Below are 18,590 nucleotides of genomic sequence, written 5' to 3'. Positions count from 1 at the left end.
GCTCCGCATCGAGGCTGGAAAGTTCTTTGCCAAGTATGGTAGTGTACCCTGAGAGAACCGGTGCCTCAGGGCATGTCCAAGCAAGGCCCGCGCCGTACTGGTTTACGCTTGCGTCCGTGAAAATGTCCACTTCGTTCTGAAGGCGATCCCTTTCGAGGCGTCGGATTCGTCGCTGTCGCAATAGAGTATTAGCACGCTCTATAGGTCTGCTGTGCGTAGAAGTATCAATTGCTGGTCGCTGCCAGGGTGCTATGGGGACTGGGTAATCTGACAATACTGGTGGTCTTCTGGCGTCCCACGCTACTAAGGCGTGTCCCTGGTGTGTAAGGGGTCTTTTGAAGTCCGCCTGGGCTTTGGCCTCCTGAATGATGGCTTCAATAGGAGGAAGAGGTACAGCTTGCTCCAGTTTACCAATGGGTGTGTGCTTTGGTAAGCCAGTGACTGTCCTGAGGGTCGCCCGATGTAGCACCTGAATGGTTTTGGTGTTCGTCTTGTTGAGGTCGTAAGCCGTTGCACCGTACGTGAGGGTGCTCACAGTGACAGCCCTGGCCATATTCAAGATGGCTTTCTGCGATGCTCCACCATATTTATTCGACAATCGACGAATGGAGTGCAGTATGGCATTCCATTTCTGTTTTAATCTTTTGAGCCAAATGCCAGGACTGTTTTTTGTTCCAATTGGAAGGCCTAGGAGTGTAATGGGCTCAGTTGAAGCAGATACATCGCAGTTGACTAGGTTGACTACAATTTCTTGGGGCGGGTCAGGTGGCTTACAGCCATATACTGCCAAAAATTCGGTTTTTTCAGGTGCGAGTTCTAGACCTAGCTGAGCCAGAGTGAGCTCAAGGCTATTAGCCGCGGCCTGTAGCTCAACAACCTGGCCCTCTAAAGAATCAAAGTCGGCCGATTCAGTCCAGACCGTGATATCATCGGCGTATATGGTGAAGCGGGCGCCTGTGTCAATTTCAAGTTGTCGAGCTACTCTGGTCATGGCCAGGTTGAAAAGTAGAGGGCCTAAAATCGACCCTTGGGGAACACCGCGGTCGAGGTAGTAAGTCGTAGGTTCCCATCCAGGGTGCGAACCGTGAAGGCGTACAGGCCGGCTTTGGAGAAATGCTCGAATCCAATTTTGCGTGCGGGCACTGGGGTAGGCACGAGCAAGTTCCTCTAGAATGACCGGGTGGCTAACGTTGTCGAACGCCTTTCGCAGATCAACCGCCATGATCAGGTCAGGAGTGCCGCGATGGTAGTGGGGGCGGTTAATTACCCTACGCAGAAGCCAGAGGCTATCATGCGTACCAACATTGGGCCGGAAACCTGTTTGGGCTGGGTGAAAATACGGTTGGACATATTCCAAATAATGTGTGAGCCGATTGTTGATGAGGCGCTCAATCAATTTGCAAATAACGGGCGTGAGGGATATCGGCCTAAGGTTCTTGATTTCACTGGAATGCTTGTTGGGTTTAGGGATAGGGAAAATAAGCGTTAGTTTAAGGTGTTCTGGCACTTGTCCGTGCTCCCAGAGGTCATTGATCTGACATAAAAGCTGTTCCAAGGCCTCAGACGGGAGGTTTCGGAGGTGCTGCCACGTGACACCGTCATGACCGGGCGCAGAATGAAGCCGTCCCTGGCGGATTGCGATGCGTAACTCGGCCATTGTAAAAGGTAGCTCCAAGTCAGGGTCAGGCTGAGGAATATGAATAATTGGAAGTGGAGAGGGGGGAGAGGTGGAAGCATGGGGAAAGAAGGTACTTATAAGTCGCCGCTCCACTGTTGACGGGTCTGCGCTGAGGGTTAGGGTAGCGAAAAGAGGCGTTCGTTTGGCAGTCTTCTGAGTGAGGCTGCGGTGCAGACGCCAAAGCGCCGGTAAGCCTCTCGCGTGACTGAGGGTGTCACATAGATTTGTCCAGTAATATTGGTTTAGCTCTTTTTGATAAGCGGTAATAAGTTGGTACTGTTTCCGAATCTTTTGGAGATCTTTCTGGCATTTTCCATTAGATCTATAGGTGCGAGTGAGCTTATGTACTTTTTTCCAAAGGTTAGCCATGTGGTTGTCCATGTGCGGTGTTTCCATAGCACATTCGATGTCCTCCTGTGCCCGGGTAGATGTTGTGGTGATTAAGGAGCAGAAGTCCCGTAATGAGGCTGGTGGGGATGCACTAATTATAGCCTCCCGAAAGGCATCCCAATCAATTCGCTTCATGGTCTTCCGTCGCCGGATCTTCTTCCCACGGAGGTGGATAAGTATTGGGAGATGATCACTGCCCCAAGTTGTAGAGAACGGTAACCATTTGCGAGTAAGGCCAGGAGTAGCCCAGGTTAGGTCAGGGGTCGTATCTTGCTGCGAGGAATGAAGGCCAACTCGAGTGGTCATGCCTGGTTCATTAATTAAAATGAGATTTGAGGCCTCGGCGGCGTCTTCTAGCGCTTGTCCACGAGAATGAGTGTGGGCATAGCCCCATGTGGTGCTCTGTGCATTGAAGTCACCACCGAGAAGGATTGGGGTACCGGGAAATTTGGCCATGAGAGCAGGAAGCCAGGCGAAAGAGGCGTTAGTTTTTGTTGAATTGACAGGTTTGTAATAGGCAGTGGCCACGATCATAGCCTTACCGCTAGGTAAGCGGGTGTGCACCGCGACGACTTCATGGTTGTTGGAGTTAAATTCGCTAGAAAAAATTTGCTGGGTACCTACGGAGGAACGCACCAGAACTGCAGCGTAACCAGGGAGAACAGAAGTGGTAAGAGAACCACGGCGGATGTGATGAGGTATAGAGGGGTTAGAAAACGTAACATACCCAGCTACGTGAGGGGTACAGCGTGTTTCTTGGAGGAGAATATAGAGTGGTTGAATTTGTTTTATTTTCTGTTTGAGGATAGTTTCTTGTTGACAGAAGCTTCTGCAGTTCCACTGTAGGGCAGTCGCGGGTGTACCTATTGTGGCTGTTTGGTGGGTCGCGATGGGACTTTGCGAGGGGGTTCTTTGGGGGGCTCTTGCTTGGGCAGTTTCTGAATAACAGATTCAATTAGGGTTCTGATCTGGCTGAGTTGGTTGTCAAAGTTTTCCTGGTCTTTTTTTCGATCTGCCTGGCGCGCGAGACGCTCATAATGAATGTCCGTGCGGACAGCCTGGAGGGCAAGTTGAAGAGGGGAGTCGTGGGACGACTTGGAGGTTGGTGTGCGCTTGGTGCTGGGGCTACGGCTGGGTCTGTTTTGGGAGGTCAGGCGGAGCTTGGAGTTAGACTTCGCGGGAGGCTTTGTTCTGTCAAGGAGGCGGCTTCTGAGCTCTTGGTTCTCTGTGCGGAGTTGGCGATTTTCAGTTCGCAGCTGTTGAATGTCGGAACGCAATGCAGCCAGTTGCGAAAGTATGGAGGCCAAAGTTGCATCCTGGGCCTTACTTGAAGAAGATGCGACGGCATCGGATTGATCCGCTGATGCTGAATTAGTTCGAATGCGATCAGCCCAAGATACACCCCGCGATGCATCGCGTTGAGGGTTGTTGGCTGGTGGGGTAGGGATTCTGCTGGGGCACGTGGGGTTTAGGGCAATGTGTCCAAATTCCTTACAAGAAACACAGTAAATCTGAGGGCCACAACCATCATCTTCCGAGTGCGCTTTGCCGCAGGAGTTACAAACTGCCTCTGCCGGGCAGGAGCGAGCCATGTGTCCGACGTTGTGGCAGTTGTAGCAAACTAGCCTCTTGGGTTGGTACGGGGAGACTTTCACAATGGCCATATAATATTTGACTACCTTTGGTAGCGTGGGTGTGTCGAATCGGAGCAAGGCACGGTTTGTGCGGCCGAGACGGGTACAAGATAGGATATTGGCCTGCTCACAGCGGAGCCAACGGAGTGTTTCTTCGTTGCTTTCATCGGGCTCTATTGTGATGATTCCTCTGGAAGTGTTGGGCTTGTAGGGAGACAGTTTGATTTCTACAGGGACATTTTGACGGGCACCTTTGAGGTCGAAATGGAGTGACGTGACGAGGAGTAGTCTCGATGCGGGAGTGTCATCATAGACTGTTATGTAAACACAGTTGCCTATGGTGTCATATTTGTGCGAGGCGAGTTCAGCTAGAAATGGTTGGGGGGCAGTTGTTCCAATGACATGTGCGAAAGTATGCTTGGGAATGTCGTTAACACTGAATCTGATGAGCGGTCGTAGCACAAGTTGAGAGCGGGGCCTACTCACCCGGTCGGTGCGAGTTACTCGATCTTCAGCTCGTATCGTGGGTCGGCACCACTGTCGCACTGGTTGCACGGAAGATTGCAGCGTCGATGGAGGAGCTGACTGCGATGGGTCAGGTTGGATGGGGTCGTCTTGGGAGCGGTTCTCGTCTTGAGCCTGACCGTCTTCATCCATTGGAGTCACAGATTCGAGCTGTGATGGAGGCACAGTTCGTGAAGTAGGCACTCGATTAAGAGAGGCAGGCCGTAGCGGTGTCGAGGCTCGATTTGACGAGGTAGAGATGGGCCTCATAGAAACCGTTGTGGGCAGTGACGGCTGAGAGGCACAAAGCAAAGGTGGGGCAACACATTGAGGGGACGACACTAACGCTTGCGGCAATGTCGACAGGGGTGGCTGCTGCAGCAACGACGGCCGCAGCACCAGGCGAGAGGCTGGTGGCGCGGACGTTGCGCTGGTGTTAGGCGTAGCGCAGATGGAAACGAGCTTTGCCCCACAGTTCCGATTGAGCTGCGTCCCCTCAAAAGTCCAGCGGCCAGATGACAGCGATGAACTTCAAGGAGCCATTGTCACCGAAAAAAGTGCAGCACATGAGTAAAACAGGTCAAAAAATCAATTAGAACGGAGCCAATGTGCAGCCAAAGCACGGCGACCTTCTTCTTCTTCTTCTTCCCCATAATAACAGAAGTGTGGGCGACGCTGACAGTTTGCAAATAAAGTTTTTTAAGTCATGATCATAATCATCAGCCTACTAAGGTCCACTGCAGGACGAAGGCACCTCCCATTGACCTCTAACGACTCCTGTATTCGTTAAACAGGTGGATAATGTCGAGTGTGTCAGCTTTTCTATAAGTGAATGGGCAAGATCAGGATAGCCCTGAAATATTTCATTATATTTTTCTCCCAACCGTTGTAGATCAGAATTACCTTAGCAGTTGCATTGACAGTGGAGACTCACCGGTTGCCAAGATTAAGTTGAATGTGTGCATGGCACGCCGCGGTGGCTCAGTGGCAAAGGCGTTGTGCCTCTGAGCCCATGGACGTGGATTCGATTCCGGGCTGCGGCGGCCGCTTTTCTAATGGAGACGAAAAGCGGAAAACATCCGTGCGTTCGAGATTTCGCCGCACTTTAAAGATCCCAGGGGCCCTATTCTCGACTGCATAAATTCTCTCCATGCTTTTTGCGTAAGCCAAACGTAAGCAATCAGTGACGTGATGCACGTATAGCTATGACGACATGCAGTATGATTTGACGCTTCACTCATAAAGATCACAACCAAGGTATCAAATATTGCTCATAAAAGATATAAAGACACTTGGGATGTATTATAAAAATTAGGATGGTATCTGAGGCTGGCTAGGGAAACACATTTCTTTAGATCAAAATTAGCGTCAACATCACAAGGTGATGAAGTAACTCCCTGCTTGAATGCAAGCTTAGTTGCGTTATCACCTTTGCGGCCGTCCCCATCGTATGCTGCTGTTACAAGTTTATGGCGTGATCACAGAAAAATACGGTCGCGACCATCGCTTGTATGACGCATAAGGGCCTGATAACCGCGGAACGTAGTGATGTCGCCGATTCATTCATTCGTCAAGCTCGACTTCAATCAGAACTGAAATGAACAAAAGTCGCTTTTCTTTGTTATTTTTCCCTTGAGTTCGATCATGTGACCCAGCAACTTACTAGGAGGAGTGTGGACAAATGCAATGCATTGGGTTCTCTTTGTCATAGAGAGGCTTGCACTTCCCTCTTATGTTGCTGTTACGCGAAACAATTTTTGTGTTATTGCCAAACATAAAAGCATAGTACGGCACGTTATTTGTATGCTCCGTAATCGCTGACTTGGGAACAGTCAAAACTATTATTTCTTTCTGTAGAAAACATGCTCTAAACCGCCCGTCATGCGAAACTGCGCCTGCTGCAAATTAACGGCGTCTTCACTGCTTCGAGGTCTGCCTAACCATATAGACAGGGGGGACGGCGAAGCCCTGCGTGGCCTGACCCGTCTCCTCCCGCCGGACAAATGTTCAATAAAGTCATTTCTCTCTCTCTCACACGGCGCCGAAGGTCGGTAAAATGTTTTGCCCTATTTCACGGCGACAGCAACCTCCATTTTCAAGCTGTTACGTAACATTATGTCACGTTTACGCAGGCTGTAGTTACCAATGTGTGATGTGATCGTTCCCGCTAGCCGTTTAAATTACGTCACGCCTTCTCAGCCAATCACAGAGAGTTCATGACATACAAGCCGTATTATTCTTGAATAGCAGACAAGCGTACGTTGTCATGTCCGCTGCATATCGTCTAGTTTTTTGTTGCCGGCCAACAATGATGCACTTTCAGTAGACGTCATGAAACGCCAAAATGACGACAGCACACATAACCGCATTGTCAACTGGGTGCACGTTACCAAAATTGAAAGCCAATCAGAAAAGACTTCGGACAAATTTCTGGAGTAGCCAGCTCCTGTTTGGGTTGGAGCTAAACTCTCCAATAAATAATTATTTCTCTCTCTACAGTTCACGGTGAATTTAGTGCGACGATAAAAGGGCTCCTGGGGGTCAAAATTAATCCGGAGCCCTCCACTACGGCGTGCCTCATCGCCTGTGTAGCGTCGGCGCGTTAGTCATTAGCATCACCAATGTGTGCGTGATCAAGTTGAATGAGTGGGGCCTTGATAATTTCACTTACGTACTTAAAAAGCCACAAAGGCCTAAAATTCATAAGAAGCCAAAAGACGTTTGTGGCTTTTTAAGTACGTAAATGAAATTATCAAAGCCCCACACACTAAACTTGATCGTGCAGACATTCAACTTAATCTTGTCAACCGATGTGTTTCCACAATCAATGCAAGAAAAGACTAAGTGGTAGGTGGAGAAGGGAGGTTTCTGTGCTATCATAAGGGGTTGTAGAGTGATACGGATATGGGGTGAGGATAGTGGGGTGGTAATAGGTGCCAGGAGTCTGCGCAAGATGTATTCCTCGTAGGTGGATAGGGGAGGGTGAGGGGAAGGGTATCGAAGGGTATCGATGGTGCTGTACGTGGGTTCAACCGTGGAGAGGGAAGGAGGGTAGGATCCCAGGTTCGCCCGTGCTAATGGGAACGTCCGGTAGTGAGGTGCTTCATTCCCTGCAAGGCCATTGTGACCGGGGGTCCATGTGATAGTGACTGTTATAACGTGATAATGACTGTGGCGGTGGACAATCACCTTCCCCCATGCATGCGTAGTCTGTGATACTACTATCGCTACTATCTGTATGTATTATTTACATGACTTTATGTTAAGGTGGTAGGCCCCTATCAAAAGTCAATCTTTTTATCCAAGTTGCTTGTTGTTGTATTTTAATCATCCCCAAACACTCTACAAAGAAATCGCGTTCCTGTCATGATTATTTCTGAAGTTACAGCGAGTTTTCTAGCCCTAATCCTGGTATTCAGAAAACGAAACTATATTGTATTGGTCCTATAATCAATAATTCTTGTTGATGCATTACTAATTCGAATGTTTCAGATTGTCTTTATTCTGTAGCCTTACTGACAGGTATTTTTATTCTTGTCTATTCTGATTATGATTATTATTATAATTAGTTTGGGTGTTACAGCGAGTTTTCCAACCCTCGTTTCACGAAACCAATAATTATACCTGTGCTACACGGCCGTTTCAAAGGCCTTCCGTAGGCCTTTCAACAAATTGTCTATCGAGTACCCCATTGTAAATACATAGGGCGCATTTGACGGTGAGCGTTCAACTGCCAATAGAAAGTTGCCGTGTAGCACAGGTGTAAATTATTTGCCGAAATCCATCCTATTTCCATGACATGTTGCCTATTTTCAATATTACTTAGGTATTGTATTTTGTCTGGAATGTCTGGAAGTAATGAGAATACTAGCTGACGCAAACTATGACTCCCACATAGAATTTTTTAGATAATTTGCCCAAATTAAGGTGTTTGATCATAACTTCCAACTTAGTGTATCACAGTGAACAGCTGTAAAAAACAATAACCGTTTTCACCACATTGTATCTACACTAAAAAAAGCGTTCCAAAGTGTAACCCACGTCATCCTGACGTGTGGCACATGCAAAAACCACAGGACAAGTATGCCATTCAGTCATAGCGTTAATGTCTTCCAGATCTCTTAAATTTTTAAGCTTTTCACAGTAATCAGCCAAAAGATGCTTGAAATAGATGCTCATGTGATGTCAATATTCTAACAATGACACTATATTCGGACATAATTTTTTCCCTTCTGTTGGTTTGGCGTTCTGTACTTGCTCAGCGTCATTTGCTCAACTTTTTTATTCAACTTTCTTTAGAATTTCATTTCTTGCATTTCATTGCGTATAGTTCTTTATATTTAAATTTTGTTTTCTCTCACATTGTTGTCTTCCCGATCTCTCGCAGCCACCTCAATGCATTATAATCATCTCCATCTGACGTACCAAGCAGCTGCCACTAGCAAAGATGGCCTCTCCAGCCAACAATTGTCAACACTTGTCCAGCCAACAAAGAGAAAGAGAGACAACTCTTATTTAAATAAGAGTGATCTCTCTCTCTCTCTCTCTCTCTCTCTCTCTCTCTCTCTCTCTCTCTCTCTCTCTCTCTCTCTCTCTCTCTCTCTCTCTCTCTCTCTCTCTCTCTCTCTCTCTCTCTCTCTCTCTCTCTCTCTCTCTCAACAGGATGCTGTTTGATATCTTCCTTTGTAGTTTGTAAAAGAGATTTTTTTTACGTTTGCCAATTTTAACGTTTTTACGTCTTTTTACGTGCTGCTGTCTTTAGTTATGGCAGTCACTTTGTGAATCTTCTGATAACAGTAGCTCCTTTCTGGCTGCGCCATGCTTGTACATTATACCAAGGAAAATAAATTTGATTTGATAAGTTATTCCACTATGGCTGCCGCTCAAGCGCATAAAGAGCAGGCTTACTGTGATTGATTAGGTATTTTTGGCTAGTATGGGTTGGTGTTGACTAATGTGGATTATTTAACCGCCGCCATCTATTCCTCCTAAAAACATAGGCTCATATCTGTTTCTTTGAGCGTACTCTCAAACATATATGCTTGTGACGGCTTTGTCACCACCTTTTCCTAGCATTCTCCTTCCAACAAGATCCTGACCGGCCCTTTCTAGTTTCCCCTGTACGCGAGTTAACCTCGTAATTGTGCTGACGCTGCGCTAGGGACAACGCCTGCCTTGACTTTTCTAATTGATTCCGGGTTGACCGCGCTGATGACTTGATTGAGGTGATTGATGATGAGGTCATGAGATCTTTTCTCTTGATATCACATTTTTTCAGCGCTTTTTATTTATTTCATTTTATTCTCCCTGTTATTCATTGCTTATACTTGCTTTTTCTTCTTTCTTTTCTTTTTTCGCCTCACTTGTTCACATCCATGAACGAGCAAGCCCCGCCGCTCGTGAGGCTAACCGCTTCAGTATTCATTACAGCTTGTTCTCTCTCTCTCCCTCTCTTTCTACCTCTCTATTCCAGCCTCTGTGAAAACAGAGCAATTAAAGAAGGCGAGAATTTTTTTCCATTTCTACTTGTTGAACGCTTAGGCATTACGTTCAACTGGATACATTGCAGCGTGTCTTCGCACCAACATATACACGCATCTCGTCCTGTTGCGAGCATTTGCTCACATAGCAGCGTGGAGCATTTGTTCTCCACGCTGCCACCTTCAGCCTCAACAATCAATGCAGCCCAGTTTGTGTGGCCGTATTAAACCACATTTCTTAATGCCTCGTGCGGCGGTTTTATAGACCGATATTGACTTTTCCGCTCCCATCATTGCGTTCACCTAACCATCTCGGATTCTTTAACTTTTTTTACTAAATGGCGCTAATGGGCTGCGTGCACCTTGTCTTCAGCTTGCAAAACGTCAAAGAGAATACAGCGCTATCTCACACAAAGACCGAAAAAGGAAGGCAATGATGGCACGCGCTCCCTCTTTACTATATTCCTCTTCGGCCACAGAGTTCCCGCGCTTTTACTGCACGATATACCTCTGCACCCTCCTCCACATTTTTTTACCGTACAACTTTCTATGCATTTCCTTACAGGATAATTTGCTGCATGCTTCCCTGGGGTCAAAAAGGGGCTGCCCTCCCCGTGCTGCTCTCCTTTTCACCTGCATATGTTGTTCTTACGTTCAAAAAGCGACCACTCAGGAACCTGATAAGACCGTGACACGAGAGGGATGGATACTTGGATAGGAACACCATTAAAATCTTTACAGCAATCTAAATAGTTTTTGTGTAATGCGCTGCCAAAAGTTACTGCCCGTTCATTTAAAGCTGATAGCTCCCATGGCCCTGGAACCCGGTAGGTAAAATATTCTAAACTTGAAGCTAAACCCAAGGTAAGCTTTACCCTTCAATATTAGCTGTACGAAAATACTTTGCATTAGGCTGGGTAATTCCAGAGTAATGACTTCTGAAGGAACTGTAATGACCCGTAAAGTTGCACCCCGCAAGTAGTGTTTACGTAGGTTGAAGCGAATATTTCACCAAAATGTGTAGAACCTGGTGACCCAAATTTGAAGTGCGTTATGGCTAACTCTAAGGGTGCGCGCGGAGTTCAGAGTTGGCGTCCAAATAAAAATTTCCTGCTTGAGCCCAGCGTTGGTTCTAGCCCAGCCCTACCATTACGAACGCATTGGTCAGACTCAAAACAAATCATGGGAACAGGTTAAGCGCCAGGCACAACTGGAGGAAGTAAAACAGACAGGAAAGGGGGCGCCCCCTTTCCTGTCTGTTTTACTTCCTCCAGTTGTGCCTGGCGCTTAACCTGTTCCCATGATGAAGTACCAACTAGCTCGCATCGACACATTAATTCAAAACAAATGCTCTTGAAACAGACGCAAGCCCTGAATTCCGCTCCGGGTGCACAGGCATCCTCGGCTGCACCTTAGCGATGCTCCAAAAAACCAAGCCAAGGCAAGAAAAGCCCGGTGGCAAAGCTTCGCGCTGTTGCACGCGATGTTTGCATGCACTTACTTTAGCTGTGATCCTGGTCACACCGCCGACACATTTTCCGTCTTTCTTGTCGCTATCGCTGCACACGCCGCCATATATCGTGCTCTCCTCAATATGCGAGTGAATATCGTTGGTGTGCAATATCGTTAGCTGCAGTGCTGGAGCGATGCCGTTTTGGGCGGCACTGTTGCCCTCCCGTATAGACACAAGTAGGAAAACCACGGTCGAGAAGATCATCTTGGAAGCGCGAAACACTGCGCATATCAAGCACAATTCACTGAAAAGGACTAATGCACCCTCCGAACTTAACGGAGCACCGGCGGCTTTCAATTAAGGGAACAACAACCTCTGCACGATGAAACATTGTCGAATAAAATTTTTGGCAGCTTCTTAAATGATATCATCCGTCCTTCCCGCGTGCGTATGGCAGCCGCTTCAAAGTTGACGGGCTTTCTTAATGTCAAGTACTTTTCTGGATATGAGTACAGGACGAATGACAATAAACAATGTATCGGACGTCACCGCCTGCTCGCGGAATAACAGCTGCGGACAGTAGACGGAAGCCCAATGTTGGAAGTGCAGTGCTGAACTTTGCGCGTATTTCAGCCCCGTAACGCATCTTGACAGCCTTACATGGGCAGGCGCGTAGCAGGATTTTAAGGGGGGGGGGTAAGGTTGTTCTTAAGCCCCCCACCCCACCCCCCCTTGCCTGAAAGAAAAAAAGCGCGGCAGTTTGCGAGCGCCCTTAAAGGCTATGAACATAAAATACATGTTTGGTTCATTAAAACGACTGCATTGCCCCGATAGCAATAATACCAGTTTAATCGCAAACGTCAAAGGAATAATCGAGATATTAAATAAAACACATGAAACAGCGACGACTCCCCGCCCGCTTTCCGGCGATTTCTCTATGACATCACAGGATCTTGTTTGTACGATTGGCGCCCAACGACCTAAGCCACCGCCAAGGAACAAGGCTGCGTGATTGTAATGGTGCCTCCATTGATCATATATGATTTGAATTCTAACGTGAAGTTAACACGCTCATAACTACGTTTTAGTGCTGGCCTAAGCTACATCCCTCCTTCCGATATAAAGTCACTGCAGCCCGAAATTTGAATTTTTTTATTTGTTGCATTGCTTCGGTTTAAAAACGTGTCATAGGACTGGAATGGAGCTGATTGAGTTACCTATGGCTAGTTCTTTCAAGTTGATTAAGGTTGTATTTTGTTTTCATATGGCCCTTAATGGTCTCTCTCATCATATTGGTGCTGATTATGATAGTATTTTAGTGTCAGGTGAAGTTGTAAACTGGGTGAAAATCCGCAGACCACGTGCTTTATTTCAACGTGTTGACTATGATGAGCATGACATCCGCAATGAAATGACGTAGGCCGTAAGAATGGGATGCTTCCCTGGTGTCTTTTTATTTAGTTGTTCTTGCCCAAAATTCCGAAGAATTTTTTTTTTGCATGTAAGCATTCTACGCCCGTAGAGCAACTTTCAGTGTAAGGCCAATGGAGCCCATTCTGTGCAGTCTACTTCGAATGTATGCACTTAGGTTATGTTTAGCGCAAGTCTTTCCTTAAAAAAACGACAGGCTATAAATTATGCAAACAAGAAGCGATATATCACTAGCAAACATTTTAGCAAATAATAAACCTATTTAAACACACAGACATCACGCACAAGAACAGCGCTGTTAACGGCGAAAATTACACGAACATGGCAGGATTAGCCCTCACGCAAAGCGGAATAATTCAGCCATCGGTATTTGTTAAGCCATGCCAGTTAAAATTTCCGCTTATGTTTTGGGTCTCAACGCCGTCAATCTCGCAGCTTCTATCAGGACTCCGGGCGGACATGAGAAGATGCTGCTTTGTAACACAGCGGTTGACATTTCGGCACAGCCCAAATATCGAGTATACTGTAATGAGCTCCCACTTGGTGTTCTGAAATAGTTGCATTATTCTCCGTCAAGTTTTCAATGCTTTATTCATAAATGCCCTATAGTCTTCCTGGAGGCGTCCAGTAACATTTCTGGGGTGGCCACACCCTTTAGGTGTAACACCACTCCTGGATAAGGTAGGGCAAGTCACTGCAAAGTTCACTATTCAATGCTGTATCTAGCTTTAAATACAGCAAGAAATAAATAATAACGCAAAGACGGTGGTGTCTGGCCATACTCGGCTGTTAGGCATGTTCTGTGAAAGTTGAGCAAAATACTGCTGTCTTTGGAATTTTGCCGTAAGATCTGAGGAAGGGGTTATATGAGGTCCTCCCATTTTGATTTCAGACTTTAATGAAAGGACATCCTTTTTAGCTGACTCGTGCGCTACCATTGTTCAGCCGAGTACACACGGCCGGTTTTAAAGATAAACGATAAAACAGTCTTTGCAGTGTACGAGCATGGGCGGCTCTGTAATGTATAGGGCGCACAGGAATTTTGTAGTTTTCGTTAGAGACGCTGGAAACGGAAATTATGTTGGGAAGTTCATTGGTCCACCAGAAAACGGAGCATTGGGCAATTGTACAGAGCCAGCATGAGATGCGCAAAACAAGTCAGCATTTTGTTTCCCGGAGTGCACCAAGAAAACATGCGTAATGACATGGCCCCGCATACATAAATGCTACAGACTACCGTGTTTCAGCACGAAACGGGCAGTAATGGCACATTTACAGTATTGCCTTGGTTGACAGCTACCGTGATGTTCATACTGAAGCATGGTTTCAGGCTAGGACATGACAGAATTCCTTCATGCGACATTTTAGAATGTATATGTAGGCAGAATCACACCAGCGCACACCTGTATGGGGGGGGGGGGGGGAGGAGGAGGAGGAGGAGGAGAGGGCGTAGGTGTGCTGTTGCTCTATAGAGGGCTTGTGGTCTGTAGCCTGTTTTCTTTAATTACGAAATTCTGTTGTCATGTCAGACCAATTTAGCCTTGAAAGAACGATACTCCTGCGCCCACAGAACTGCGCCCGGAAGAGTTAAGGAAAATTGTACAAGAAAGGAACATTCGTCCCTGCGCCACCAGTACGAAGGTCCTTCACTTGAGCACGCTGCTATGATGATTTTAAAATTGTGTGTAGCAGTGGATGCGCGCTTCGGTATGAAACGCGGTAACAAAAGTTCCCGATAACGGGCACACCATGCGACAGCGGCTACCGCACAAACGTAAAAATGCCTGTAAAAGCAAACTACTAAAACAGCAGCGAGAACCAATATATTTTTAACTCTTCGTGTACTGATACAAACGCTGTCCCGATACACTCTGAGTAACCCTCTCCCACTTTGTGCATAACAAAATATTTAGGCGTTTATACGAGTTGAATTTACGATTTCCCTCATTCAAAGTCACCTGTGCGCTTCCGCGGGCACTTCTTTCAACGACCAACGAATATTGCAGTCGAAATAAAACGAGATACACATTTTTTTTTAGCTCGCAGACGCAAAAGTTTTGTGACATCGTGTAAATATTAGGAAGTGATTATTTAAATATCAAGGAATTCATAATTGATCTACACCGCACAACTTAAGGCACAATGCAACCTCCATTGTCAAAAGACATCAGTGATCATGCAAGGATAAATCAGTGGAAGAAAATGATTTACAATTCGAGGCCTCTTTTGTGTGTTGCCACTTGGACCATGAGCTTCTCAAAGCCATGGGCACTTCTGTCCTTGCAGCATATTGCCGTTATTGTGGCTCAAGCTGCGGGCAGCCACCGCCCAGGGAAAAAGTGGCCTTGGACGCAATTGAGGGACTTTAGTTGCAACCGAGGTTGAAGATGGCCAACGGTTCTTTGTTACTGCCTCGACTGCCGTCTGCTTGCGGCATGGCTGGTGACCGTCGTGCCCTCACGTTTAGGATAAAGCCTGGACCCGCTATTCTCCAGCTTCTTAGGTTAGAGAAAAATACCGCCGAACAAATCTGCCTAATCGCGGAGGTGAAAAAGACTGTCGCAACACCGCTTTCATAAGGGGACACGCAGTGCGCGCAGTCTGAGACCATACAATATCCCACACCAACAACACCCTCCCGGGCTCGACAGAAACGTGGAAAAGGAAGAATGAAGGGTGACGCGCGGAAGAGGGGCATACTTTGCTGTGCGCCTTCACTCACAAAGGCCATCTGCCCACGCACAACATTCACCCAGTTAAGCCATTGTCTCACGTCCCCTCCATCGCAATCTTCAATTACCTTGCAGGAGTCTTGAATGTCTGCCCACGGCCGCTGGATCTCCCCCTTTTTAGGAGATGGAGCGGCCGTGGAGTGGACTGCCACCGCCGCTCAGTTCCCTTCGTCTGTTTCCTTTCGGCCCTTCATCGTACCAGTCCTCACCCATGTACGCCTTTGGCGTGCGCTGAGCTTACCCAAAGGCGGGATCGGTTTTGGGGCTGCCCCCCTCCGCAATTATCCTGACTCAGGCTTTTCGTTTTGTGTAAGCACGAATGCGTAGGGTAGGAATTGTGTCGTGAATGTTTGCAATAGCGGCACTTGTAAGAGATATGCAGGTTTGTTCTCACGCGACGTACCAGGCAGCACGGCGCCGGCGGGAAAAATTCTGGAGGGGGGCTGAAGCCCGGTCAGCCCCCCCCCCCTTCCCCCCCGGGCTACGCCACTGTAAATGGGATAACAAGTTTTTAAACCCCGGTGGACCCCATTTGCTAAAAAGGACACTCTGTTTGTTTACTCCTGGACTATATACGTCCACGTTGTTTGCGCCTTTTCAAGATGAGAGCCCATTTGCTAATTGCTAAGCTTGACAAAGTGCCTAAACAGGAGAAAACGAGGCGTGTATGGAAGAGGGGATGACTTCTGAGCCAGTTTAACATAGCAGTAAATTTTCTTTTTCCCGCGGCTTTTAAATGCTTTCTAACGTCCTCCTTTCTTTCTGACTTGAGAAAAGGAGCTAGTGTTCTACGATTGAGCTCTGTTTATTGTGGTTCATTAATAGAGGAGGAATGCTCACTATGAAATGGCGCCAATAATTTACAGAGAGCTGAAATTACGGAGTTCAATACTGCTTCAAATACCGAAAACCGCTTTTGAAATCCTGACGTGCCACTAACTGTGATCAGGCGCGGATCCAAAATTTTAACAGCGGAGCTGTTGCCGGTTGAACCTTTTGTAAGTCTGCTCTATGAAGATGGTGGTTCGATTTTAGTGGCGTAAGCCTTGCGTAGTACGAACGTGGGTCGTACGTCACGCAGGCGGCCTCGCACATGTGAATGGCCGGGCTAAATAAACCGGTTCCCTGACCCACCGATAGAGGGCGCAGTGGTCTCGAGAGGTGGGTTTCTCTCCCTCCCGCTAGGGGAGGGAACGGGGAGGGAGCCTCCCGCCACTCCTTTCCTTTGCGCGAACCGTAGAATTAGCAAAACTTGTTGAGCTAGTTGGTTCATGCTTTTTGGAAAGACTATAAAGGGGGCGCTAAGCAGACGAAGACGAAGTAAGACACAAACACCACATACAGGCGCCAACTTCCAACTGTAGGACATTTGCTGACGGCTATCATATAAAATAGTAACATCATGACGACACGACACACGCGCTACTGATACAGCGTACGCATAATCATGACGACTAACACACATTCTACTCTGGGTGCTTATAAGCAGTCTTTAATAAAAGACAGCTCTTTATCACTAAGTGATAGTGACGGCGTGCTGACGCAGTCATCTCCCGCTTTTTTGATGAAGTAAGCCTCGATAATCTCCCTTTCTGTCTTGTTCCCTGCTTTTTTCAAGGTCTGCCAGCAGCAACGTGCACCAAGAAGCACGCTATCCGCTACACAGATTGTGCCAGCGAAGTCGTGTACAGTATCCCGTTGAAATGCGGGAAGGTGTACATTGGCCAAACGGGCCGCTGCTTCAACGACCGGGCAAGAGAGCACCGGTTGGCTGTTAGCAGCAACAGCGGCGGGCACTTGGCGGATCACTGCAAGCGATGCGGGTGCACGCCATTTCTGGACCAGACGACCTTCTTGAAAAAAGCAGGGAACAAGACGGAAAGGGAGATTATCGAGGCTTAGTTCATCAAAAAAGCGGGGGATGACTGCGTCAGCACGCCGTCAAGTGATAAAGAGTTGTCTTTTATTAAAGACAGCTTATAAGCACCCAGGGTAGAATGTGTGTTAGTCGTCATGATTATGCGTACGCTGTATCAGTAGTGCGTGTGTTGTGTCGTCATGATGTTACTATTTTATATGATAGCCGTCAGCAGATGTTCTTTCATGGCAGTAATCTCGATTGTAAGCGTGTTTTTCATGAATAAACAGTTGGAAGTTGGTGCCTGTATGTGGTGTTTGTGTCTTACTTCGTCTTCGTCTGCGTAGAATTAGCGCGGCAAAGGTAGAATGATGCCGTTCTCAGGCGTGCAACCGGTGACGTTCGAGCCGACACCAGAGAACCGCAGCTGCGCTGTTTCAGCAGACTTCGCGCTGGGTAGAAGTGGGTATAATTCTCTACTGTGACACCTTGTAGAACTTATACAGAAGACGATAATTGCAATAACAATAATAATAACTATAATAATGATGATCATGATCATGAGGGTTACAAATGTCCGGGGCGTATGGTTTTCGCTCCTGATGAGACGCCGTGCACACCCGATGTGTGTGTACAAGGCCGCGTTTGAATCGGCCTTCTTGAAATGAAGCCCTGCGTACGCCACTGTACGTGGGTACGTTGACGTCTCAGAAATGGTGAAGTGACCGTGAGCTTTTCACGGCTGCCGTCACGGTCACGGGGGATTCACATGAGCGGGTTTGTTGTTAGGCAGATACAAATGATCCTGGATATATCGAACTCCACGGGGATCGCGAAATAGTTCGATATATCGATAATTCGAAATATAAAAGACGAACATCTGAAACTTATTCGAAAACTCCGCACACCACTTGGAACTTTCCGAGATCGCGACAAGCGCTAGCTTCCCCATTTGTTCCTCAAATCACAGAAAATACGAAACACAGCGCGACGACCACCGCACTTTATCTAGCACAAAAAACGTCCGTTGACCTTCGCTTGCATTGTCTTTTGAGCCACGAAGGGCACCAAACTGACCTCAAGCTTACTAACGCCATTCCAGTGAGGAAGCCAGGTGCCGACCACTGCGCCGTCACGTTCACGAATTACGTTGAACGCTGGCGCAAGCTCGGATGAAACGTTGTCAGGGTCGCTAATACGGTGCGGTTCTTCGGTAACGATGATGCCCGCCGCGGTCGGCGCATCATTGCAACCCGCCACAGCCTGCACGACGTCGTCAACGCTTGCAAACTTATGTGCTGTCACGGCGCCCAGGATTTCGCATGGGAATGCTGACAGCTGTCTCACTCCCTCTCGAGGCATTCAACGCCGTCTTTTGTATCCGAACACCTCTCGCCTGGAGCCGCAACGAAGCCGCTTTGCGGAACCTG

General features: G+C 47.4%; 1 protein-coding gene across 2 annotated transcripts in view; it reads right to left on the bottom strand.

The window, feature by feature from the left end:
- Positions 1-11,607, bottom strand: part of LOC144170148 (protein 5NUC-like) — an 84,024-nt gene extending 72,417 nt beyond the window's left edge. For both annotated transcript variants that reach the window (XM_077699753.1, XM_077699752.1), the window contains exon 1: positions 11,188-11,607. In XM_077699753.1, the coding sequence (XP_077555879.1) occupies positions 11,188-11,403 (216 nt within the window). In that variant the 5' untranslated portion in view covers positions 11,404-11,607. The remainder of the gene's footprint in view (positions 1-11,187) is intronic.
- Positions 11,608-18,590: the final 6,983 nt, after the last annotated feature.

The sequence above is a fragment of the Haemaphysalis longicornis genome, unplaced genomic scaffold (assembly GCF_048455015.1).
Source record: "Haemaphysalis longicornis isolate Haplotype H1 unplaced genomic scaffold, Haemaphysalis longicornis Haplotype H1 scaffold_2, whole genome shotgun sequence".
In the NCBI taxonomy this organism is placed as follows: domain Eukaryota; kingdom Metazoa; phylum Arthropoda; class Arachnida; order Ixodida; family Ixodidae; genus Haemaphysalis; species Haemaphysalis longicornis.
This window is presented reverse-complemented; position numbering and strand designations above follow the sequence as displayed.